At 40.9% G+C, this 27,098-nt stretch overlaps 2 protein-coding genes across 3 annotated transcripts; one reads left to right on the top strand and one right to left on the bottom strand.

Annotated features, from left to right (window-relative positions):
* Positions 1 to 70: 70 nt before the first annotated feature.
* On the top strand, positions 71 to 1,310 carry LOC108012472 (uncharacterized). Of its 2 annotated transcripts, none has more exons than XM_070999596.1 (3): positions 71 to 216; positions 281 to 353; positions 404 to 1,310. In XM_070999596.1, exons 2-3 carry the CDS (start codon positions 339 to 341, stop codon positions 899 to 901), a joined length of 513 nt encoding a protein of 170 aa, XP_070855697.1. In that variant the 5' UTR covers positions 71 to 216; positions 281 to 338; the 3' UTR covers positions 902 to 1,310. The 2 variants fall into 2 exon arrangements, with proteins under 2 accessions (XP_070855697.1, XP_070855698.1); XM_070999597.1 differs by having other exon boundaries at positions 75 to 216; positions 418 to 1,310.
* Positions 1,122 to 25,297, bottom strand: aop (anterior open). The gene is made up of 4 exons (XM_017089396.4): positions 24,367 to 25,297; positions 3,930 to 5,197; positions 3,074 to 3,863; positions 1,122 to 3,014 (listed from the first exon to the last, which is right to left on the bottom strand). The coding sequence occupies exons 2-4, from the start codon at positions 5,104 to 5,106 to the stop codon at positions 2,780 to 2,782; spliced, it is 2,202 nt and encodes a 733-aa protein (XP_016944885.3). The 5' UTR covers positions 5,107 to 5,197; positions 24,367 to 25,297; the 3' UTR covers positions 1,122 to 2,779.
* Positions 25,298 to 27,098: the final 1,801 nt, after the last annotated feature.

Raw genomic sequence — 27,098 nt, 5'->3', positions numbered from 1 at the left:
TTTTAATTCTTAATCAAAAATGCTCTAAGGATAGAAGAAGCACTAAGTAATTATAACTTTTACTCCGATTTGTCATTTCAGAGTTTAAAAAAAGTTTGACATTTTAAAGATTTTGAAAATTTCAAAGAAGTTTTACCATCTGCCCTAAAAGGATTGCACCTGGCTTATTAAGGTGTCGAGGATTAGCGGATCTTTTCAAGGATCTTTTAAAGCCTGGTGATTCAATTCGTGAAATATAACCAACCTTGGTTTACTAAAATCCTACCTGTTTTTCCCAAAGGTTACTTATTAGGGCCACTGGAATTACCACCCAATTGGTAGGTAGAACTTTGGAGTGGATGGCACCTTTGCAGGTAAATTCTTGAGCTATATAAACTTTGGTCTGAAGCTATCCGGACATCAGTTCCTTTTCGACAGTTCAACCATGAAGTATCGTATGTTGAACAAGCGCAAGCAAGCGACTCCATCGCCAGTAAGGCAATTCGAGGTGGAAGACACATCCTTGGCCAATCACAATGCCCTGGAACTAGAGGCAGCTGCAGCTCTTCTGTTGCTTCGATACCAGTACGATCGACAGGCCTGCAGCAATATTATATCCTACACCGAATCCTGCTCTCCTCCAACTCCTCCGCCTGCTGTGGCTGATAATACAACGCCCAAAGATCAGACTGTTCGTCCTCCAGTAGCCAGTCAACCGTTGAAGAAACGCTCCATACCATCGCACCTCCTTAGAAGATCCGTCACACCTGCCAGGTCCGAGAGTTCCGTGATCAATAAATCTATAGTCAAGGCCAAAACCAGGACACCAATTCCCGCCAGTGAGCGCAGCTGCAATAGGTCCCTGCTCAAATCTTGCAGGAATATGATACGTGAATTCTTGGACAATCAGGAGCTCATTTGAAAACACAACAATTTACTAAAGTATTTAAGATTAACTATAACATCCCACCATTCTTGTTTCAAGATTTAAAAGTTTAAGATTTAAGAAATCTTTTTAATGAACAATGCCGACTTTTAGGATTTTGCAAAAAACATCTTCAGTGAATTTTAAAAATCGAAACTATTGAATATAAAACGCCCAGCAAATGCCATGCCCAATGATTAAGTCGATCCCCAGGATCTCGGATTTCACTTTTCAATTTATTTATTGCATATAAATTTGTTTCCTTTTTTTTATACATATATAAATTATGTATTGATCGAAAGATAACGTTTTCAATGGAAGAACAGGTATTGTGGCGACACTAGAGTGCTAATTATTAGCTATTGGCGGTGTTTAAACTTAAGGCGTACGAAAAACAAATAGAAAATTATGTTTACCATAGATCTACACAATAATTAATAATTACAGTTGCACTACAGGCTAAATGTATGAACGTGCATTGATGATATTTCTCTCCCTAACTCGCTTCATTCGGTTTAATATAATTAATAAAGTGCTTCAAATGTACATTTTCTATTGTTTCATTGTTTTTAGCTGGTGAGTGGGTGGTGGGGTGTGTGGCGGTAAGATCGTAAGCGTTTTACAAACTAAAGTTGTTAATGCGTAAATGAACACCTTCATTTGCTGCTAACTGCTGCTGGGCTGCCATTTAATTGCAGCCGCTTAAACTAGCGTACAAATAATATAATAAAAGTAATGATAATAATAGAAAACTAATGTGTATACATATATGCTTGTGTGTATCATCATTGCTATATTAAAATGGAAGCCAATGTTTTTTTTTTATATAATGTTTATAATGTGTGTGTATTCTTGTTGCAGTGTATCTAGGGCTAGGGGCTCAATTTAAATTGAATTTTGAAAGCTCTCTTTTCAGGCTGATCTTGAACAAACAGAGCAGCTCCATCCTTGTTTAAGGGATCACAAAACTGTTTCAGTTTCGTTTTTTGGAACTGCTCTTTCTCTTCGGGACCATTCAGCCAATGTGAATCAAAGATAATTCTGTTGTTATCACAAGAAATCAATTTGCCATGTTGTATACAAAAAACTCTTTCTATGCTGATTTGTATATTAATTAACAATTTCACCAACAATTCAAATTTCATATTTCATTTCCTTCACTTTCTTTCGATTTTAACAATGTTTGTTGGTTTTTGCTTTCATAAATTTGAAACCATTGTTGAGGCAACATTTGTAAAGCTCAAAGGTGGCAACACTTACGCTCTAAGCTACTAAATCTAATTCTTACTCCTTAATCGCTAGTCATTACTCAGATAATTGATTATGGTTAGGCTTTTTTTGTTTTGTTTTTTGTTTGTTTGATAAATGTAGAAGTTGGCACATAATCGAAGGCTGCGCTGCGCCGGCTCAAGAAATCTACTTACAACAACGAAATTACATGCACTCTGCTTTCGCTTAGGGATAGCTTATTAAATACGCTTGATCTATAAAATATATGTATGTATGATTGTGTGTTGGTTTATGCAGATGTGATTTCTATATACAGAAAGTCGGACGGGTCGTTGTACATTGGCAAAGAACTAAAGGAACGGAAAGTAATCTTTGATTTTGAATTTCTTTTCCAGTTATCATATGAAACTCCCATGTGAAATGTCTTCAAATTCTACAAAGATTAGTTTTTCGTTTCCCCTGAGTACTAAGCAACCCATCCTAACCGAAAGGCATCCAGATCTTTGTCCAGCAGGGTGTCTGTGTATATGTCTGTGCGCTTGTTGTGCTGGTCCCATTTTTGCTCAGGTAATGCTGTGTGTGTGTGTTCAGGAGGGAGGTGAAGATGGAAGTAGTGTGGTTGATTGTCACAGGATACTGCTCCGCCTACTGCCGCATATGCCGGAAGGAGTCCTCCGACTCGCCGCCATTGCAATCGCTTTCCATGGGCACTGGTTGCGCCTGTTCACTGGCCTGATCCATCGGCCGGGGCGAGCTGCTGCTGGCATTGGAGGCGGTTGGCTGCTGGTCTTCCGGCTTCGGAGATTGCTCCGCTGGCGAAGGGTGATCGTTGTAGCGTATCAGCTTGATGGTCGTCAGGCCGTCAGCGTTGCGAATGAGTCTGCGGAGCGGAAGTTTGGATTAGCTCACTGATACAAACAAAATTCGACTTCCACTTACGGATAGCAGTCCTCGTTGCTGGTGGCGTTGCTCTTGCTGCTCACACTCAGATCCGTGGGCTTCAGATCCTCGCCAGCGCTTTCCGAACCCGATCCCGAACCATTCTCCAGCTTCAGGGGATGGAACTGGAACTTGTCGGGTCCTCCAACGGCGGATGGGGTGTTCAGGGCAGGGGAGTTGGGTGGCGGACCAGCTGCCGCCGCCGAAAGGTAGTGGAAGGCTCCGTTCATCGCGTGCATGAAGAGCGGCGATGTGGGCGGCGGACCATAGGCTGCAGCAGCTGCTGCTGCCACCGCTGCAACGGCGGGCAGGCTCATGGGACCATTCCGCGAGGCGGGACGCTGGGGCGATTGCTGTTGTTGCTGCTGCTGCTGGGACTGTTGCTGGGGATTCCAATTGGGGCCAGCAGGACTTCCGGGAGCCTGATTGTTGCCTTGAGGCATGGATGAACCGCCACCGCCATTGCCGTTCGCCGGCGTCGTTTGCCGCAACAGCGAAATATTCTTGATGTTCTTCAGTTCCGTGGGATTGCGCAGAAACTGATAGCAATGTCGCTCGCCCTGCACTTTGCGCAATATGTTCACCCTGTAGTAGTAGCGCAGGGCACGCGACATCTTGTCGTAGTTCATGGACAGATGGTTCTTCTGGATGCCCCACAACTTGGCCAGGCCGGCGGGATCGACGATCTTGAAGACTCCCGTGTCGCGGCACTTCCAGGCTATCAGATCGCTGTACTTCTGGTTGCGATCGTTCAGCAGCTGTTGCAAAAAGTCCCACAACAGGCGACCATCTACAATTGATAAAGAAGAACAAGGGTTAGTTCTTGTTGGGGAAATTACATGTCTTGCAAACTCACTTGTATTGGGCTCCGAGTTCTCGGGGAAGAACTCCCTTTTGGCTTTGTACATATAACTGGGTGTGGTCGGTGCGGAGATGGATCCTCCAGCCGGTGCCACCACTGGGCCAGCAGTATTATCCAGGGTCAGCTTCTGGGGCAACTGTTGTTGCTGCTGCTGCTGTTGCTGCAACTGCTGCTGCTGTGCCTGCGCTGCTGCTGCGGCCACTGCGGCAGCCTGTTGCTGTTGTTGCTGCTGCGACCACGAGTTCACAAAACTATTTGTGAGCTGCTGCGTCCAATTCGGCTTGATGTCCTTCAGTATGGGTGTTCCCGGCGGACTGGCCGTGCTGTAGGACGGCGGCGCCGGTGCCATCTTGCCCAATCCACCACTGGTCTCCGAGTACTCCTCCTCGGAGTCGGAGTGATTGCTGCTGGCACTGCTGATGCCCTTCATGGGCATAATGTTCGGCTGGGAACCATTGCTGCCGGTGCTGCTGGCACTCGACGATGTGGGATTGCTGGTGCTGGTGGCTCCACCTGCAGCATTTGCTGACCCAACTCCTGCTCCTCCTGCTGGTCCTCCATTGGCGCCACCGTTTTGATAAGGTGCCTGCGGTGGACTACTCGCCTGGGAATCCACCGAGGGCGGGGGACTCAGCGTAACAGAGTTCGGTGCCATGAAATGATGACCCGCCAGACCGTGAGCCGAACTGTGGAAGGGACTGTTCTCCGGCGGAGCATTCAGTGGCGGCCACGTGGGCGTCGGCGGATGACTGTGCGGCGACAGGGGATAACGACTGGTGGGCGTCACTGGACTGTTGGGCAGATGCCACTGCATCATGTGGGACTCTATGATCAACATCTGCAGCACATTGTGGAGCACATCACCTGCGCCCGGACACCGGTGGCCGAAGTCCGCTCGTGTCAGCAGGCACAACGCCTTGCCGTTCATTTGGAAGAGATCAAAGTCGAGCTTGGGGAGATCGAATTCGCGGACACAGAAGCGCAGGAAGACGAGCACATCCTCGCGGCTCCAGAGGCGCGGATCGGAGGGCAGGGATGGGGGCAGTTGTGTCTTCAGCTCCGCCAGCTGGCTGGACGGCGCCGGGGGGCAGCGCCAGAGCACATCGCTCCAGATGTTGGGATTCAGCGAGTTCAATGATAGCTGTACTGGGAGCATTTTCATTTTGGACATGCAGCCACAGTGTGTAAGGAAGTGTCCTGGTCAACGGATCCGTATCAGTGGGTCAGTGGGAGCCACTCGAGTTGCCTTCAAATGGTGTTATCTAAAAATGAAATAGAAGAATAGGGGAAATTAATAATTTGAAGGGAACTTTATCGTAATAAAACTACAAAACTTATTTGGGAAGGCTAAAAATATTGGTAACCTTACATAGTTTTAATTCATTCTTATGCAAAAAATGATATAATATTTTATAAGGTTTGATTTATTTCAATCACTTGAAAGTAACTATAAGCGGTTTTAAAAGTAGTATGTGCAGCAGTAGTATTAGTAAGAAGTAAATAATACTTTTCCGTATATTATGGTCTACTTAATCTTTGTTTAAGTCAATGTTCTGAGTAATCACACATTCACATTCACATTCATTTAGAACACTGAAATTTCAAATGTTCTTTTCTAGTTGATCCTTTGAAATGCTTGGGAAAGTGTGCTTTTTGATCACTAATCCCCTTGTGACTAATCCCCTTTCTTGAGTAACCATAACACACATCACACATGCTTAACACAAAACCATTTGAATTATTTCAAGCGAAACTTTTTGTTTGTTTTAAATGCTGAGTAAATCAGAGATATGGAAAACTACCACAAGATTCTCTGGCATGGATGCAAAGCACTCGTTTCTTCTGGTGGTTCAAAGTTCACTGCCGAGAAATCTCCATCGCAAAAGGATGTGGCCAATGGATGTTGTTGATCACTCGTCGACACACTTCCGCCAGCGAAATATCTTAGCGGACACATCACCTAGTCGAGGAGGGGTTGGGGGATACCACTCTGATCCCACTCCCGACGCCACACATACCGATCCAATCCTATCCGATCCGATCACAGTCGACGGGAGCAAGCGGGAGAGCGACACTCAGACAGATATTCGCATTCCAACCAAATCAGATTCAGATTTCTTCATAATCGTCGCGGGGCAGCCGATGGATGTGGATGAAATAAACAAATAATATATCTCTCCGATGCCGACGCAAGAATAACAAAAACAACAGAGAGCGTGACGGACGGACTGCGATCTATTTGTGCGTGTGAGTTTGTACGGATGATGATGATGATATAGCGATATATTATATAGCGGGGCAAGCGCATCCGAACACTACTTGGCGCAAACTGGCGGCGGGATCTCGATCTCGGAGAGCCAAGAGCGTGACTCACTGGCAGCGGCAGAGCGAGAGGCGCGTCGCAGCAGAGGATCAGGCAGCGGCAGAGGTCTGGACCGGACCTCTTTCTCTCTTCCCGTCCCGTCGCGTTCCTTCTCTGCCCTTCCTTCCCTTCCTCTCTTCCTCATCCTTCTCGATATCACCGCTCAGCGGGCATCTTCGGCAGCGGCAGCAACACACCCCCGCAGCGACCGCGGCGCAGGCAGACAAGAGGAAAAGAGCAAGAGCGGGAGAAGATCGTTCCAAAAAAATCAAAAAGAGGTTCAACCACAACGAACTAGGGAATGCGCTTCACAGATCATAAATATCATATTTTCTAACATTACTTTCATTTTACCACCTGTCGCACATCAAATATCTTATTGATATTTCTTTTATATAGTTAACTCATCAACGATGCACCTAACATTTGGCGCCCACCGTGGGGCCGCACCTTAAATCCCCATTAGGCTTCTTCCGCTTTCATTTCCGTATAGTTAAATGATTGACACTTCACACTTCGAGCTAAATAAATTCAAAAATTTCCCCAACCTTGGTTTCAATTTCATTTCCTGGTGATATTTTCGAAAGTTGCATTAAAGGTTGCCAAAAAATATAAAAATAATTCTTTCGGAAATTATCAGAACCATTTCATTCTTAGAGCATTTCTTAGTCGCCAAAGTCTATTGCAAAAAGCTTTTTAATTGTAAATTTCTCAATATGGTAATTTCCACCAAAAATGTGAGATCTCTTCGGGTGTATGGGTGTGCATGGGCGGCAGCAGTACACTGCCATTCCGGATGTGTACAAACCAAACGCAGACACACAACCGAAAGCCGAAAGACGTATACACACATGGCGGCGGTGATCGTTTGCTGTAAAGATTTCAACATAAGCGAATGTATTGATGGCACACCAGCCGGGAGGGGGGTAAAAAGGGGGGCAGGGGGGCAGGGGAGCGGTCGAGTCGAACGTCTCTCGAAACTTGAAAGCCGTGCCCATTGCCCACTCTCGTATCTTGCTGCAGCAGCAAACGGAAGTGCACATTCCAAACAGAAAACCCGTTTCCAAAGGCAGCACCCGGGGACCAGGGAGTGGGATAGTGGGATGGGAGCAGCCCGTGTTGGAGAAAGACGCTGCTACGATGGGGCAACTAATAAATCCGCCAGTGGGTAAAGAGAGCAGCAAGTCTCAGTCGGTGGATCGAGATGACGGTGGAGATTCGGGGAGCTCGGGAGGAAGGCAAAGGAGTAGCATCACCCAAAAGAATGGCACCCTGTTCACAGCAAAAGTAAGCAATCAAGTGGTAAGGAAATATCCAATATCAGTCCTGAGGAATATTCCACTAACAAAATTGGGGAATAGGATTCAGAATCTTATAAATTCGGTAAATAAAAAAAAAATAAAAAAAAAAATATAGTAACACCAAAAGAAATCCTAAAGGAAAATATTGTATAAAAAAATCTTTTGTTTTAACTGATTAGGACAATCCCAGCAATACTACTTCCTTGTCCTGTGCTGTATTATCCCACATATATAGCCGGACCAGACGTTTTCCCTGCACACATGTTCAGATTTATCTCGCATCTCTCCCCAACTCACTCGACTGTCTTGCTCTCCCGAAAGAAACTTCCTCATTCTCCGGGAAGCGCTTTCAACAAGTGAGCGCTGGCGAGAGAACATAAAATATTTGTGATGGCGAGATGGGGGAAAAAAGTGGGTGGGGGGATGACGATGATGGGGATGATAATAATCGTCTTGAATATTTTATTGTGCATGTACATGGCTTAGAGGGGGTCTGTCTATCCGATCCACAACCGATCCGATCTATTTGTTTTCGAAGAGAGCTAGAGGTAAATGCTGATGCCCCGCTGCTGATTGTGCACTCTCCACATACAGCCAGACAGACACACAAACTCATACAAAACGATCCTACGTGTTATTTCGGTTGCCACAACACATGGTTGAGTTTTCACTAAAATAAAATCATATATTCTAGTGCACACATGTTCCGCAGCACCAGCAACAGCAACACAAAATAAATAAACATTCGGCTAAAAGTTGGAGTCGGTGGCACGTAGTAAAATGACAAATGAATGCTCATCAGCATAGTACAAAATAACAAAAATAAGGAAGGGGCAGGCCAGCAGCCAAGGAAGAAGCAGAGTTGGGGAAGCACACTGAGAAAAAAGATTACGAAATATTAATTGGCTCCCTATGGGGATCATGCATTAGAATTAAACTGAAGTGATAACTATTTGGCGCCCAACGTGGGGCCAGAAGCAGAAACGCTCGATAAAGATGTTTTCCAAATTGAAACTATTACACATTTCGTTCAGTGCATCAACTTGGAGCAGAGGGAAAGGCAGAGTCGTCTCACGCACGCAATAAGAGTATAAAGAATATTTCTAAATCTCGGCGCAGGAGGCGCGGCAGAGAAGAATCCGAAAGAGCAGCATTCTCTGCCTCTCTTTCTGGCACAACTCGAAATCAACTCAGGCACACAGGTAGTTCAAAATCGGAGGTATGCGAACGATCTCGAACCGGTTTCAACGGAAATTACAAACGAAAATTATAAAACGATCAGTTTAGAAAAGAAAAAAAAAAGAAATAAATGCCAGGGGGAGTGGAAGGAAAGCTGGAAAACCAAAAACAAGCAAATGGGTTAAAAGAATTTCATGGGCTCTTTTCTACGACTATTTGCAATGTTTCCGTTTTTGGCGAAGAAAAAGAGTGAGAGGAGGGGCGTCTTTCGTGTGTGGGATCGTGGGATCGGAAATGCTAGAAAATGGGACATGAAAGATCTAAAAGGCGGATAAGGAAGTCGGGGAGGTAAGTGTTCCTATAGAAGAGAATAGAAAGGATTATGTGGGACAGCAATCAGATAAGATTAAGTTAAACGTTCATGCCAGCTTGGATTTTAGCACTATTATCCCTATCTACTTTATGAAATCTCTGTAAAGGCATCCGAGAGTAAAACATTTTTATTTAAATCAAGTCACTTACTAGAAATAGATTATATTTTTTAGATATTCCTAACGAGGCAGCCTTGTTATAATATTAAGTGAAGTTTGGCTTCCAGCTCAGATTTCACTTATAATCCCATAGTATAGTACTTCCCTATCTCTTAGCCCCCTAAGATGACACTCGAATGGCATTTTTGATCGGCACTCCTAGACGCAGCTGGAATTCCAGCTTGCAAGTGAATCACCCGAGTGCCGGTGCCAGGAGTTCTACGTTAATGAGTAATTTCCGCAGGCGCATCCTCTCCTCGTCGGAACCCCCGCCACGCCTCCCCGCCCCTCGTCCAGCACATACTGTGTGCATCAAGTGCTGCGCAGTAAGAACGATGGGAAAATAAGAAAATCTGATAGCCAGAAAAGACGGGGAAAAAGGAACCCGAAGAGAGACAGAAGCGACAGCAGCCATGGCGCATTAAGATTAACGGCTCAACGCTCGATCGAAGGGAAGGTGCAAGAAAGAGAGAGTGCGAGGGATGCTGTCTCGCTTTCTACACTGAGAATGTTTTCAAAATTCACATAAAATATTTTTCAAAATTATCAAGGTATAATTGAAAAATATACTTGTAATTAAACATTATTTTTAAAGATTCACTTTCTATGTATAGTTTAACAAGAGAAATCAAACATTTTGATAAAGCAATCCTTTTAAACTTTTGAAATACTAAATAATCTATATCCAGGACCTGTTCTTGAACCCACATTGACTTTTCCCTCAGTGTTATAATCAGGTAGAGGAGCAGCAATGAGGAAATGCGTCCGTCCTTCCCCTACTACCTGATCTGCACTTTGCTTTACATCTTGTAGGACTTCTTGGAAACCCGGCTACGGATCTGTTTGAGACCCATCAAAGAATGGAATGAAGTAACTGAAAGGAAGAATGACGAGGCATGTGGTGCTTATGCCTATAGTGGTGCTGTTGCTGTCGTTGACATTTGATCTCTTTTATGAGGTCTTCCTTGAGCGAGCTCAAGTGCAGCATCGGTTTTTGTTTATCTCATCGTTTCTGTTGTGTTGGTGTTTTTGGTTTGGCCCTAAATCAACCCCTAAAGCCAAGGGATTTGACCCTAGTCCACAAATTGTCTGTAATTCAATGAGTTTACTTGGGGGTCCCAGTTCGTTTCATATCGATAGTGGTTGATAGAAGATGTTCCTTTGAGGACCAAATGTAAAGAAACCTGAGTATATTCACTCAGCCAATAAAAGGTCTTACAATTCAGATCAATTTCTTTCAGAATTTTTATGAATCATAAACTATCTAGGGTTTATATTTCGTAATATAAGAAAAGATCAACAGTCAAGATTCAAGGCAAGATAGAAGCCGATTTATTCTTCATTATAGAAACTTCAATGAATCCTTAAAGATCTCAGTTTTAAAATGTTAAGAAGTAAATTTGTTTGTTACTAAAGAGTGAAATATAAATATCAACCAACTATTACCGATTTTTCCAGACATTTGACGATCGATAACCTATGAGTAATAATGGTATAGGTTCTCTTAGGGTTCGAGTTCAAGTTGTTCCTATGGATGTGTTTACTTTTTGCACGTGTATTTCAGCTTTCAGATATTGCCATATGTGTGTATGCTCGCTCATATCAAATACTCAATTAATAAGCATAAAAAAAGATATTCAAAATTCGAAATAGCTAAGTCAACGACCTGCTTTGCTTTTATAACTGCTCAGCGGGCAACACTCGTCGTCGTATATTTAAGAAGCAGCAACAACGCTCGTAACTCTTGATTTACCTTAGCCCCCGAAACGCCCCGTAATACCCCTTTTTTCCGACACTTATAGACGCTGCTGAGCGTGCATAACAAGCGCGTGAGCGTATCGTGTTTGCTATTTGTGTTTGCTTTCGCTTAGCAGTATTGGTATTTTGGTACCCCTCACCTATACGATGGAAAAAAGTAAGAAAAAATAAATAAATAAATAAAAATGCCAATTCCGGGTTCTTCTTCGCAGCAAAAAGTCGAATCAAATATATAGAAAAAGTATGCGAAGAACAGGGGAAATAAAACCAAATGTCTGCGGTTCATTTTCTGTCTAGATCGTCAGTTTATGTGATCAGCTCAAACGCCGTAGGCAGTTTTTCTTTGTTTTATTATTATTTCTTTGGGCTTTTTTTTGGGGAGCAGACCCTCAAAAAACAAGGGAAGCTCAAAGCTCAAGCTCAGGCAAATCAATCATCGTTACGCACTTTTGAAGAAGCTTAAGACCCCGATCTTAAATCGGTCCCAGACCTAAAGCCTTGCGGTAGCTGTAAATTAAAAAAAATGAGAAAGGAGAGCCACAGGCCATTCCCTTCCACCTACCTAACACTTTGTTTGGTCATTAAAATACAGTGATCTCCAGAAAGTAATAACTTCTAACACAGTTGTGCATTCCTAGATAGGGCAGTTCTAACTTAAGTTCTTAAGGTCTGGTAAATTTCAGTTTTCTATACTGATCATCATAAAATAAAAACAATCAGATTGGTAAGAAAAAAATTATAAAAAACTCTAGTGGTTCGTATTATTTATTCTTTAAAATCCAAAAATTTTCCATACTGTAGTTTTCTCTTTTGATCAGGCGACAAGATCTGGCCAACATTAAAATCTTCTTCCTCTTCTCCAGCTTTAGCTCCGAGCTCTTTTGTTTTGCTCGATCGGGAAAAAAGAGAGGTGTAGAAGAAATAAGAACGAGATGGGGAGATCTACAGCTGCTGGAGGCGTTACGTGACGTGTTTGTTCTAATGTAGCTCAAACCTCGGCTTCAAGTCGATCCTTTTTTGTTTTTGTTATTTTCCACCTCTTTTTTGTGGAACTCTTTCTGCTGCCTCATTGTTCATCTTTATATGCTCGTCGGGTCTCGAAAGGGGAAGCGAGATGGACTGCCTAATGATATCAAACGTTCGATAACCTTTTCGGTATTTTTTGTTTTTTTATTTTTTATAAATATGCAAACTCGAACTCAAACCACAACACAAAAACCACACATCTCTTCTATGCTGATCATTCTCATGACTAGAGAGATATCCGACTTCATAATGAGCTTTGGAACAATCGGAAAACAAAGGGGGCAAAAGCACAGCATCATCACTATGATCATTATCATAATGCTTATGATCGAATCGGTAGCTAACTACCAAGAAATAAAAAGAACCACAAGGCGAGAGAGGGAGAAAGATGACAGAGATCTCCAGTCAGATATTTCATTTCCATACGATGGATGAGTTCATCAAACGCCCAGGCAAGAGTTCAAAATCATTCTAGTTTTTGCTCAAGGGAGGGGATGATGGTAGGGGGCTATACATGCACTGAGGGAATAGAAAATGGAATGATAGTTTAATGAACAAGCAATTAAGAAAATCTAAAACGAATAAAATAACGAGAAATGCGAATTCTTTAGACGCGAATTCTTAAGATTTCTAGCCCATAATAACATTAGATAACCGCGAATTCTTCAGACCCTCTAAATTCTATTTTTCCAAGTGTATTGATGTGTTTGCTGGTGAGGAGCTGGATGCTCATAGACCTAGACCGCATCAACCGCATCATTTGTGCCCATTACATTCAATTAGTCGCATCTGTGTTTTTGTTTCAACTCTTTGCGATTTTCTCGCACTTGCATCAATCTTCTCTGCCCCTCCTCCACTAAGCTTGGCCTGCCCACCATCCTAACTTAATAAGGCAGTCATCAGCATCATCATCATCATTGTTGGACTGCTGCCTGCAGCAAGAATTTAATGTTTGCCCCTTATATCGAAAGGGGTTGTCAAGCTGGCGGGGATTCCAAAGGAAAAAGGGGGAGGCACTAGCGAATAGTGGACATGTCATGTGCGTCTCTTTTTTGCTTGGGGTCGGGGTCAGTACGGGTTCAATTGAGTTGGATGACATGAGTTGCTTCCGTGTTTGAAGACCACAAAATACTCTTAAGTAGAGTTTAGATTGAACAACATGGGGAAGAAAGCAAGGGGAGGTAGGAAAATTGAGAGTGACTTGTACATGGACATATAGAATATGCTTCCGATTAAGTAACAATATGATATAAGGAATGTTCCTAACTTTAGTAGGATACTGTAAGAATCCTATATCTTCGATATGTGGTAATTTCCCTCAAATAGAATGACTTTCAATACTCTAATCCCTGGTCTTAAGTATACTCATTCACTGATCCCTGTGCTAAATACCATTTAATTTCATAAGTAAACATTTCCGAAGATCATCACTGAACCACCCACAAGCCACCCATCAACACAATCTTCTGCCGCCTACACACCGACTGAAGAATACTAAAGGAACCTTGTCCATCAAGCTGATAAGATCCCCAAGTCGCAGTCCCATTTCTATTTCCAGTTCCAGATCCCGTCCTCGGCACACACCTGCTGCAGAGGCCTTTGGCGCTTCACATGGCGATATATATCTGTAAACTAGGATTACTTGTTGTCTTAGGTGTCGCTGCTCTGATAAAGACCAACAGAAATAGACAGAGCACATAAAAGATACAACATGTTCCGCTATCCGTCGTCGCACACTTCCACCATAATGTTTATATGTATTATGAAATGTTTACGATTTGCTTGAGTTTCAGTAAGTTCATAACAAATATGCCCCCTCCGCAGATAAGATAACGCATAGATACATAGAGCAATCTGACTAGACTTCGACTTCAGTCTTTCAAACAACTACCCCTTCACTTATTTCTTGTTGCACGAGTCTTCCCAGCGAAGAAAGACTTTTAGCGACTTCCTGCTCCGGTGGTTTGACTATTGATCGGCCTGATCTTCCAGCTTCCTGTGGGCAATTAGATCGGAGTCCGGCGAAAAAGCAACCTAACTACAACGATTCAACTAGCTAAGCCACTTACACTGAGGGAAAAATACGTTTTGAATAAATTAAAAAAAAATTCAACAAAAATATAATCAAACTCTACCTTAAGAATGGTAGATATAATCATAGAATCCCCAGGGTCAAAACTACATATTTTATCTAAATATATAATGATGTCCCCATTTCTTTTCCATAGTCGAGATCAAATTCTTGATCTTAAGTCCCATTTTTTCTGTGTGCAATAAATGATCGTTTGCTGACTCGATCGTCGGGCTATTTCTTTTTGTGCACACAATCTGGTCGGGCATCTAAACCGGTAGTTAGTATTTGCACTAGTAATCAAGCACATACATAGCTAACATCTAGGCATGCATGGCGGAGCCGCTTCCTCCTCCTCTTCACCGCATTCGGAGCCAAAGAACTTTGACGATCGCGCTTCGCATCTTAATTACAGAGGAGAACGGGCAGAACTCGGCAAAAATAGCAAAGAAAAAACAAAGCCGAGAGCTCTAGCCCGCCAAACCTGAATTGTAAAAACGTTCTAAACGAACTGAACTCAACCCAACCGAGCCGAACTGAACTTAACTTTTAAGCGACGTCGTGGAAAGACACTTAATAAATGCGGAAGCGGATGTTCAAGCTACAGAAAACAGAAACCGAGAGACGCTGACGCTTGTCTATAATCACAATCAGGTTCCACAAGACGCAGGGAACAGGGAAATGCAAAAAAAAAAAAGAGGAAAAAACCGATCGTATAAAGAATAAGTGCGCGTAAGTTAATACCATACGTCTACAGGTTGTAAACATCTACAAAGGCAAGGAAATGCCAAGTCCGTTGAGGAGCAGCAGGAAGAATTGTTTATCAATTGCATGAGAAGTCTTCATCATCATCACTACCATTGGCCACTTCCTCCGACAATTCGATTGTGGGAATCACAAGTACATAATCGCTGTTGATATGTAATTCATGAGCTAATGCTTTATAGCGTGTTCAGTTCAGGAAATTGGCCATATCTTTAAACGATGGGGTGGTTTGGGAAAAAGGGCGACACACGAATTATTGATTAAGGGGAGAGCATTACAAACATCGTAAAAAGCGGTTCGAAACGGAACCGGACTTGAGATAAAACGATAAAACAAATATATCATCTAGAACAGCTTTCAATTGAACATTGAATTGTTACAGGGAGATTAAATAATATGTCATAATTTAAGAATTTTTCGAGCTACTTTAAAGATTGGTAACTAAGTATAATTAAATCATGAATACTTTACAAATGAATTCTTGAATTTAAAAGATTAAAAGTAATTTATTAGCTGGAAATACCAGACTCAGCGGAAACGTTGTAAAGCTGTTCCACCTTCCGACCCTATTGATTTTTAATCATCAAGGAAACGTGTAGTATCAATCAATCAATTGCATTCAAAGTACTTAGAATGAGGCGGGGGCTAAAAGCAGTTCCTCAAGTGTTACAACCAATTTGATTTCGGTTTCCAGGCGGAATTTCCCGACTGCACTTCGATAGTTTGGGTTATTACTTTTGTTATATTAGGAGAGCTGATTAGCAGGCGAAGCGCACATTTTGAAAAGGCTTCTCCAGAGATTGTTTTTTACACAAGCTCACAATAACGATGATAAATATATAAACGCATATATATGATGTATATATATGCAGGGGGACGAGAAGCAAAAGCTTGATAAGCACGGACAATGGCATCAGAGTGAGTGTGGGCACAATAATAATAAACAATTGTTGGCGATGCCGCAAGTTGCTCTTAAGTAGCCACTAAAACGTGGCAAACCGACCTAATGAGATAAAAAATACCAACAACACACACTCAGCACACGAGACAACAAGAGGAATACCCAGAATCCGGCAATCCAAGAACTAACAATTGTAATAGACAGACCCCTCTCTAAGATCTGGGGATCTCTTGAGGTTGCTGCGCATTGCCGGCGGCGAAGAACTCATTTAAGCTGCTGCTAATTATGAATTTGGCGACAATAGAGGAGGAGAGTGCCCCCAGAGCCCCCATCTGCGGCTCGGTTCAGGAATCTGAATCTCCGTTTCTGTTTCCAGCTCCTTCAACATCACTGCGCTACGTGCTGTTCGTGTCAATTTTGTTGTTTGTTTTAATTCGTGTTTGCCTTACTTGGAAAATTATAATATAATCTCCTGCTTGACTCGGACCCCATCCCATTCCAATCCCCTCATTTGTGGGTTCATCTCATCTGGCCCGGGGATATTTTTGAGGCTGTCGTTTCATTTGACACTTGGTCCGCAGACAGGGCGGCGTTCGCTTGAAAATTTCTCAACTGTAATTCCAGTATTAATAAAACAATTTCGACTTAGGTGCCCTGCTGGGGATGAGGAGTAGGAAGAGGATTCCTTGCCACTTGAGCAGAGACAACTGACTTCCTTGAGTTGGAAAAAGAGAACTGCCAAGTGCTCTTTGATGTGCGATGAAATTTTAGAGGAACTCTATCCCGACTAATACGAATGCTCCAGGCTGAACAAATATTTGTTTAGATCTTTGAAATGACTATGTAAATAACTCCACGGCCGAAAATATTCAGATATTTACGTAGTATTTATTCTATTTATAATGATAATAAATATCTTTTTTTTAATTGTTCTTAAAAATAACCAAAAAAAAACTGTACAAACTTACAAATATTTTTCAAGAAAACTTAACCGAGATCCAGACCCATAAGATTTAAGTAATGTTTAGTTACCTGAAAGTAAAAGAAAAAAATGTTATTATCTAAAAAGCTATTAGAAATAATATGATATAAATTGCAATTAAAATAGTCTTTCGAAATCCCAACGGGTTGACTATTTGAAACAACCCCATTTTACCCCTTTCGACCTTGGGAATCCTATTTATAATTTGCGGTTCCACCATTGCGTGAACGCATTTTGAAGTGCTGCCCTGACCAAAGGAGCCATAAAATAATCTCCAAACTCGTATCTCCACGTATCAAGGTGTAAATAATTGAACAGCCCAATATTCTCGGCCCAACAACAATCGCAATCATTATAATAACACTTGTGAATACCAAGCGATATGATTAAACAAAAGAAAAAGCCACAAAAAAAAATCCAACCAAAAATAAAACCGAAATACTTTTGTTTTGGTTGCTTCTTTTCTTTCCACACATTTTACGATTGTACGTGTGCCCAAAAAGGAACTATATTTGTATGTTTGTGCATTGTATAACTAGAAGTGTAATAAAAATAAATAAATAATGGTGAAAAAAACAAAGAGGTAATGGTAAATGTCACAGGGATAGCCGACTGATTACTGTATCAATTAAGACCCCAAAAAAAAAACCACACACAACCTCCACTCGAACACAAAGCAAAAGCGTAAATTCTTGTACTGGCGTCATTTCCGGTTCCCCAAAATCGCCCCACCACCCCCCACAGTCCACTCTTTCTATCGTAAACACATTTTGGCACCTCTTCACACCGCCCCATAGATTCCTTCCCTTCCAAACCTTCTGCCACCCCTTTACCACCCACATGACTTTGGTTCCGTGCTGCTTTTTTTTCCAGCACCCTTATCAGTCAGCGCCAAACCAAACGACTGATTATAGTCAAGCACACACTTGTTTGTACATATACCACCAATGCACGTAGGATTTACCAACTTGTGGGTTCCGAAAAAGGAATTTCGGGGTTCGTTATCTATGCTATCGGCTTTCCAATCTAATTGATTTATGAAAGATTTGCCAAAAAGCGATTTAAGAAAGAGTGCTGAAAAAGGGAAATAACTATAAACGTACGTAAATACTGTTCTTCTAAGTAATAAACATTTCTGTACGTAACTATTGGTAATCAATAGAAAATGTTCCAAAATGGCAGAAATCTTTCGCAAATTAGAAACACCCTTAAAAACAATCTACTATTGTGCACTTCTGGTACATAATTCATTGCAAGTGTGGCACAATAAATGGCAAAATTTCCTCATCGCTGCCCGCTGAGTCTTGAAGTAGGAAAATTGGAGGATGACGACGAGGAACCTCAGCTGCTGCATTGTTCTCAGTGGAGAGCCTGCTGTTTTCGAAACGCCCCTGGCTTCACTCCTCTTCCTTCTTCCGCCTTTTGAATGCAATTTCCTTGAAGTGCCAAATGCCAAAACTTCATTGTGCGTTTTGTTTCCTCGGGTCAAGTCGAGGGGTCGATTTAGGTCGGGATCATATCGAAAGCTGGTTGCCAGGGGTCGTGAGAGGCTGAGAGGGTCGAGCACAGTTAGGGTCTCGAGAGTGACAATTATTGCCAGGGGACCACCTACAAAGTTGCGAACCTGTTCCGTTTTCAACTCAGTTCATTGTTCGAGGTTCAACAGGTAGGTCAAAGGTGAGGGTTGCCGGGGTGCGGGTTCGATTTCCTACAGGTAGTGATTTCTATTCTGTGTTTTACCATTCTCTTCACCACTCCGAATAGTTACAGGGAAGAAAAAATGACCATTCATATTTTTAATTTATGGTTTCTTATTCCAGATTATCCAGATAATACCAAAACCACAAATATTTGAATTCCTCATTTCGAAACAAGGCCTTCAAAGGTAGGGTATTTATTATAAATGAGGGATAAAATGTTTTATAATATGTATATTTAAATTCTTCCTTTGAAATGGTTCCTTTACAAGAAGTTTATTATAATTAAAAACTGACTGTTATGAGAACTTATTTCTAATTTCTAACAGATTTTTCTCAGTGCTTTTGTAAGTTTTTCCATATTTCATTTATCAGTTCCGAACAGTTAGTGGTACCTTTTGTACTAGATAAAGACAGTAATGAACAATCGTGGGTAACTGTGACGTATTAAGGGTCGCTTCAAGTATCTCTTGTTACCAGGCAATAAAACTTGGGTGTGTAACTCTCGAACCCCCCGTACCGTCGACTCTTTTTCTTCCAGCTCGAATACTTTTTCCTTGTTTCTCCGTCTCTGGTTTTATCTCTTGCGATAGACAAGCGTTACGGATACTTCCTTTTTGGCGTTACGCCATCAGTGTTAGCTAGGTGCACCCAAAACAGTTACGTTATCCACCACGCAATGCCCCCCTTGGGGTTGGGGGTTTAACCGTCCCCCCTCTACTCCTCCCTTGGCAGTTCAATAAGAAGAAAGAAGGAAAATTACCTAATTGTGTTGCATCGACAGACGACGACTTAAAAGCGACTTTCCACAACATTACTCCACTTCTTGCTTGATGTACTTTTGCCCCCCTTTTACCACCCCCACTCTACCACCCCCTGTACCCCCTAGTTTTATGCCCCCCTTTCTCCTTTTCCGTATGTGTGCCAAAAGGAAAATGTGCCACACAAACTGCACCAAAGTGCGGCGAATATTTTTGTGCTGTTTGTGTGTTTGCTTTTTCTGTTTGTTGCTTCGCTTCGTTCGCTTCTTTCTCCCTCTCTTTCTCCCCCTCTCCCTCTCCCACCACTCTTTGTAGTTAGATAATAGCAAGTCACCGTTAAAGCACCAAAGTCGAGTTGAGCGGAGTATTATAACTCAAGCAAGACTTCCTATATTTTGAAACACGTTACGTTCGTAACATAATTCACACAACAGGTTACTCAGACAGCGAAAGAGACGGGTATAGGCCGTTGCGATAGAGATAGCAATAGCCGAAGCCAGCCAGCTCAGTCTACAACAACAACAACAACAAATCGCACTAGTGGAGTAATACGAGTATTAGTGTACTATGTTTTAGTGGGTTTTCGGTGCGGGCAGAAATTGGGAAACATGGGGAAATGATGATCGTGAGAAAAGATTGCGGGAAATTGTCAGAAGTGCAAGATGAATGGGTCGCCAGTTGGGTGGAGATCGTTAGATAGATGCAAGTGCAGAACTAAGTAGATTGCATCATGGAGTTACGGAAATAAATTTTGAATGCAGGAGAATGCAATTTATTTCCCAATAAGATTTTGACGTAATAGTATATTCATTTTAATATTTGTTTTACGGTAATAACATTCATTTTCATTATAAAATTGTAATACAAGCTTGTTTCTATTCTCTTTTTTTTTAATATTTAAGCGTATTTAATAGAATTAATGGTTTTTTAAAAAATTAATTTTTGAATTCTCCCCAATGAACAATTTTTTTTATATTTAAAAAACGTACTTTAAATGATCTAGCAATTATGGCTTAGCTCCCTATCATTTAACCACATAATATAAATTGCATTACTCGGAAATATGAATCGGGAATAACATTGTGATTCATTTCCTGAAAGCTGGATTTGTTCCGAGCATGATCTCATTGGCATTAAGACAATGTCAAAGTTTCCTGTGAGCAAGCCCTATAGATATTCCCACTGTGCACTGACTACACGTCCTTAATGGCCCACTCCTAAAAAACCCAAAACTTACCCACGTTGTTGCCAGGTGAAAGAGAGCGAGAGAGACGGAGAGAAGAAGATGGAGAAGGTGGGGAAGGGGAAGGTGGGGTGTATATTTTACCGCTTTTAATGGCAAATTCGCACGATCGTTGATTGGAGTGTTGTTGTTGCTGCTTTTCTCGCCTGCCTTTTGCACTACTTTCTTTATTTCTTTTAGCGAATTTGAGACACGACGTAATGGAAGCTGGCAGCATTTATGGCAAATTCAGGTTAGTGTGATTTCGTTGCACTATAAAATGGGTTACAATGGGATGTATAGTACGCACAAGTGGTTCGTTCGCTGCTTTATAAATGCAAATGTACAAAAACAGCGGCCAACAACAATAGCAACATCTGCTGGGCGATAACAACAATATATGTTTGTCTGTTTGTATATGTTTTAATGCATCTCTGTGTGTATATATGTATGTAAATGTGTGGCATTTGTATTGAATGCAAGCTTCCGCATGCAAGTTGCTGCAAGCAACAACAAATGCAAGCGAAATAGAAGAAAAGGAAGCGAAATGGCAAGAAGAAGCATTGGCCCCAACAACACAGCAAAGAGGAAGGAAAGGCAAGAAGAAGACCACAACAGAATGCATTGATTTATCAGTGTGCGAGTTCTTTAAGACCTTAACCCTTATGTGACACTAATTTTAAAAATGGGGTGTTTTTGCGGCTTACCACAAATGACTTTAAAAAAATAAGAAAAACAATTGTGGTAAAGCTAACATTATACTAAATATTTCTGGCTTATAATACACAATTCGTTCCACTTTAATCACAAATTATACATCAAATACTTGACCCTTCTTAAGAACTTGTCATGTCAATTTTTCAACTTGTATTTAATAGTTTTATTTTAACAAAACTTGGAAAAAAGAGAGCGACACGCACACATTCACATGCATTTTTTGCTTGTTCGGCATTTTGTGTTAATATCTCAGCCGCTTTAAGGCGTTTTTTATTGTTGTTTTTGCTGCTGCTTGGCGTTTTCTTCCTCTTTCCTTCATTATTTTGCCGCTGCTTATACTTGTTGTATTTGTCTTTGTTGTTTTTTCTTGGCTGTGATTCGCACGTGTGAGTGTGAGTGAGTCAGTTGCTGGCCGAGTGTGTGTGTGTGTGTGAGTGCGAGGGAATAGGTCGATGTTTTCTTGCTCCATCTCCCGCTCTTCCCCACCCCACGATCAACAGTTTTTATACCTGTTTGCTTTGCTCCTCCACCTTCCTCTTTTTCTTGCGATCGTCGCCTGTCTCTTTCTCGGTCTCCGCTCCGCTCCCTCTCCCTCTCGCCCTCACCCCAAACACTTTTGACCCGCTCTCTCGCTTCCGTGCACTTGCTGTGCTCTTTCTCTTACGTCGTTTGTCTTTCGCCCCACACTCACACACTCACCCATCCACCATTCCCCATTACGTTGTTTTTGCTTCTTTGCGCTTTTTTTTTGTTGTTGGAAGCAATGCGGAAGTGAATTTAATTTATTGTATTTACGCTGCTTTTGCCGCTTTTCTGCCGCCGGCTGGTCACCAGGCCAAGTCTCTCGGGGGGGTGGGCGAAAAGGGGGCGGAGAAAGAGAGAACCAGGAAAGGAAAACCGCCAAGCAAAATCGCAGCTTCTACAAGTTTTATTTCGTTTCCCGCTAATTGAAGAGAGAAACTGTTTATTTTTTTTGAAAAGCAAATCTTAATACATCCGTACTCACAGTCATAAACAGGTAAGTAGGTAACAAGCAGATAATACTTTTTAGATAAAAGAAAAAAGTTAAATTTTTTTAAACCTACTAAAATTTTTAAAATTGGAATTGAGACTACAATATTGAAAAAAAACATTATTGAATGTTATTACTAAAAAATCAAAAATTCATAACTTTAATAACTTTAATGGATTAAACCTTTTCCCACCACAAAAGTAACCTTTATACTTTCCCACTATCCTAGAACTATTTTCCTCACCTCTATTGTGCGTGTTTGTTTTGCACATAATGAAATTTATTGGCGTAAATTCTGTTCTCATCTAGAAAAAATATAAAATAACGGAGGTGGCGCACGATCAGGTGTGTGTCTAGTTCGCACCCCCCGCCAAAAACCCCCTGAAAACCCACCATATATACATACATACGTATACCTTATAGCTGCGGCAGAAGCAGGAACTGTTTGGCTGATTTGTTCGACGTCGTCGGTCGGCAAAGGCAAATAAATAAACACAATTCTGCTGGCTGTTTTACTTTTTTTTATATACCTATATGTATATGTATGTATTTTATGAGTGTGAATATTTCTTTTCACCAAAGCGCCAATGCGATAAGATTTCGCTGACGCTTGCCCAGCAGAGTCGTCAAAGTCGGAGTCACCCTAATTGGAGCTCAACGCTCCGCTTTTGTTTCACTTCACTTCCATAGAAAAGTGCATGCAACAAGAGACTCGTGAACCGAACAGAATCACTCCCAACTGCAACTGCCCGGTTCTATAACATATTGCATATAGCATATAGCATACCGATATGCAGTCCAAGACATGCACTGGGCTCTCGATAATTACCGTTTTCTTTATTTTCGAGGCGGAAAACTTGGGACTAGCCAATATGATGCAACAGGCATTACGAAAAGCACCCCAGGTACCGTAATATGGAGTGGAATGTGAGTAGGAAAAGCTATTTTCCAAGTGAATCGATCTTGTTCGTATCGTAGAATGCTAAGAAAGCAGTGGAGCGTGGAATGCATACAATAGCTTGGGAAGAGAAATTACTATCATATCATATAATTACTTTACTATGCTATCTACAAATGGTTTTCGACCACATGATTTCTTAGAATAAGTTCCAGTCATTAGTCACAAATGTTCTTATAAGGCTAATAATATCTGGACAATCTGTTAAATTCATTTTTATAGTATTAAAACACATCTGATAACCAAAATATTAATTAAAACTATGAAACCACTCCCAAGGCATCCATAAAATTATAACTCTTAATATTTAAACAAGCCCCAATGAAAATGCCACAATCAGATCCTCTGAAATAACATGCAAATAAATCAAATAAAACCTTAGATAAACCGTTGTTGCCTAGAGTCTCGTATATAGTACGCTCCAAATATAGCCCCAAGTTATCTGTTTACACGTGTAGATTTAACAAATTGTTGACCTCAACCAGAGACCAAAAACTCAAACATTGTAAGACGCTGGGTGGAGCGAAGTGGGGTAGTCATATTTAGCAGATAACCAACTGCAGATTAAGGTGGAGCAATTATTTATCAGCTGCTCAGACAAGACAGTTTTCTGTTTTCATGACCATTGTGACGTAGTTATGGGAAATACATGTACCAAAAGATGGTGTTTTAACAATAAATAAAGCAAAGATTACAATGGACTGATACAAGGAAAATGTCTGTTGACTCTGAATCAAGACAAACCTTTAATGGGTTGGACCTTTTCATGTTTAAAGTCTACAAAAATACCATACTTTACGCTATATTACAAGTGTATTGTCCATAATATATTTTATTTTTAATAAAAAATTATTAACCTAATTAAAGCGTTTTATGCTTTGAGAACTCCTAATGTTATATATGTGGTCATATAAATAATATCACTCTCTATTCGAATGACAGAATTAAGAGCCAAATATAGTTGGGGAATTTCTTTTTTAATTAAAATGTAGGAACAAATATTTTGTTTCTATTAAATATATTATAAGTATAATTTATAAAGGATTTAGTGCATAGTGTACTTCAACTATTCCGATTTTGGGTAAGATAAATTTTATTCTACACCAATCTAACATTATTTTAATAATTTCTACCCATTATTTATTGAATATATCCCAGTTAGATTGTACAATATTTTCCCTTTCCTTACCTGTTTGCTCCACTGTGCACGGTGGTGACGAACTGTGAGGTGAGCGAGTGATTTTGTCTGTTTGCGTTGGGCTTCGGATTCGATTCTTGAGCTGTTTTTGCGACAGAAGCAACGCGGAAGCGGATATGTCCAGATCCCAGAATGCTTTAGCTTTTTGCTTCGCTCTGTTTTTTTGTTGTTGTATTTGTTTTTGTTAATACGATGTTTTTCTTGTTGTTATCTGCCGATGACGAAGAGGGCGTCGCGCCAAGTTGCCATTGTTGTTTGTGTTTCCTTCTCGTGGGGGGTAATCAGTGGGCGGTGGTTGTGTGCTTTTGGGGCTAATCCTGGCTCTCTGTTTTTGTTTTTATTTTCGCTTCGTTCTGCGACGAATGCCAGCCGCAAAGCGGAGCAAATAAAGAAGGCGAAGAGCAGAAGAACAAGTCAAACGTTTCTACTTCCGCCGCTTCACCAACACACACGCACACGCTCAAGCTAAAACACACAAACGCACACGCACACTGTAAGACACTCACGCGATGCACTTGCACTCTGGCGTTTTGTTCGTGTATTTGTTGTTGTTGTTGCTGCTGCTGCTGCTACTGCTGTACTTTAGCATTTCCTCTTTCGTCTTCCTTTTCACTTTTGCTTACACTTCTTGTTGCGTTGTTGTTGTTGTCGCTCTTGTTTATTTCTTATTTCCGTTTCGCGCACACCCACACACTCTCGCACTTGGGCAAAGTAAAGTAAACACACGGCGAGTTAAGTTGGCTGCGAGAAGAACCGTTATTCCTCAACGAAGCGCGCACACGAGTTAAATTCTATTAATTGTGAATTAATCAATTTAAAACTTATTAATTTGGCATTTACAGCTACAGCAGAATGTCTAGTTGCTTTCTGGAGCACGACTGAGCACGTCCGTCTCCCACGACAGTTTCTGGCGATTTGGAAGGCGGTTTGCTGGCGTTTTGATTTCGGTTCGAATAGGCGGCTAACAAAGCAGCGGCGTCGCTGCCAGCGCACTATGGGCTAGATGACCACTTTTCGTGAAGAAAATTTGATTTTTCAATAACGTGTTTAATGACATCGTAAGGGTATAGATTCAACTAGTTATTTGTAAATTTCAAGTGTTAATATATATCGCAGTTTATTTGCAATTGTTTGTTTTATGTACCGCTGTAATCTTTAACAAAAAAAATAATAACTGATCTTTGAATACATGCCCATTTTTCCCAAAATAAATCTATTTAAGTCTTATAAATAAAATTTAAAAAAAAAACATCTTAATGTTTCTTCGTTATTAAGTTATATATTTTGCCCATAAAAAGTGGTCACCTAGCCTATAGTGCAGCGCATGCGCTGCTCAGAGAGAGAGAGAGAGAGAAAGAGAGAGCGGCAAAACGCAAAAGAGCGGCAAAGAGAAAGAGAAGAAAGCGTGTTTGCTCTTGTCTGCTTTTTGAGAACTGGCGCCTCGCGAAGAATACGAAATTAAGATAATTATTTAAGGAAGTCGCGCTTTGATCCGTTTTAGTGGTTAAGATTTATATCTTTAATCGGAGGCATATTTTGTAAGTACTGTAGAATTTCAAACTCGATTACATACGGTTATACAGTGGTGGACACAAATTTAGTCATTGCTTTTCAAAATGACTAGTTATTGTTTCTAAATGAAGGCTTTAGATATTTATTCCTTTTAAAAATAAGTACATAGTTAGTTTTATTTGAGATTTTTTTTAAATTTGCCCTTTTGCAGCAATCAATTGAGTACTAATGCGCATTACTTTGATTGGGCGCAAGTTAGTATAGTCATGTTTTTTTTCTTTCAGACATTTTTTTTATTTGTGGGGATAGTTACTCATTCAGATATGTTACTGAAATCTTTATTAAAATTTGCAATGTAAAAATTGTTAGAAGCACTTTTCTGCAGAATTAAGCGCTCCAAAATGTCTAGTAGCGTACTTTCCTTTACTAAATAGGTACAGGTGTACCTGGTACTCACTGACCATCAGTGCTGAACAACTTCATTGTACGGAAACATTTGAAAAACTCAATATAATTTGACAATAAGTTCTTATTAATAATTGATAACTATAAAAATAAAACAAAATGCTAAAAAAATAATCATTATAGCGAAGCACATTTTAAAATTTATTTTTACCAACTCTTTCAGAATTCCTTGAACTCCTTTCTAGTAAAGCCAAGGTTAGCGTGCCCTTTTTGTGCAATAACTTTCGGAAATCATTTCTCAGCAATGGCAATTAATAATGCTTTTTATTTTCGTAACGTTTGAAATTCCAGAATTCCCACAATGGCGATAATAATCTCGATTATGTTATTATACTCTCGTGTGTATGCATATGCAAAGACTACAAACAAATCATTAGGTGCGTAAACATTACTAGATTTCTTTCCACTTCCTTGGCAACAAAAGAAACAAAAGATTTTGAGGTAATAATTTAAATAATTTAAAATCCACCTAGTTTTCTATGGAACAACTCAATAGGAAACCAATTTCTGTGGGCGGCGTCGAATTCGCGTGGGGCGCCCGATTTAGTTGTTAATCAATAGAAGATAAAGTTTAAACAAACGATTCATGCTGATACCAGAGCCATGGGCGGCGAAAAAGTTTGGGTTTACTTGTGTACAATTGAACGAATTTGTATTTTTGAAAACATTTTGAAGATTGCACGATTCAAGGATACAGACCTAATGATATTGCAAAATGTAACTGTTTAAGTAGCTTGTCGATTATG

Source organism: Drosophila suzukii, chromosome 2L (assembly GCF_043229965.1).
Source record: "Drosophila suzukii chromosome 2L, CBGP_Dsuzu_IsoJpt1.0, whole genome shotgun sequence".
NCBI classification, from domain to species: Eukaryota; Metazoa; Arthropoda; class Insecta; order Diptera; family Drosophilidae; genus Drosophila; species Drosophila suzukii.
The sequence above is the reverse complement of the archived record's forward strand: the minus strand, read 5'-3'. Positions and strand labels throughout refer to the sequence as shown.

Excerpts from the sequence above, each read along its gene's own strand:
- aop (XM_017089396.4), bottom strand. The coding sequence starts at position 5,106 with ATGTCCAAAATGAAAATGCTCCCAGTACAGCTATCATTGAACTCGCTG. Across the intron at positions 3,864-3,929 it reads GAACTCGGAGCCCAATACAA|ATGGTCGCCTGTTGTGGGAC; the intron begins GTGAGTTTGCAA and ends TATCAATTGTAG. Across the intron at positions 3,015-3,073 it reads AGCAACGAGGACTGCTATCC|ACTCATTCGCAACGCTGACG; the intron begins GTAAGTGGAAGT and ends TCCGCTCCGCAG.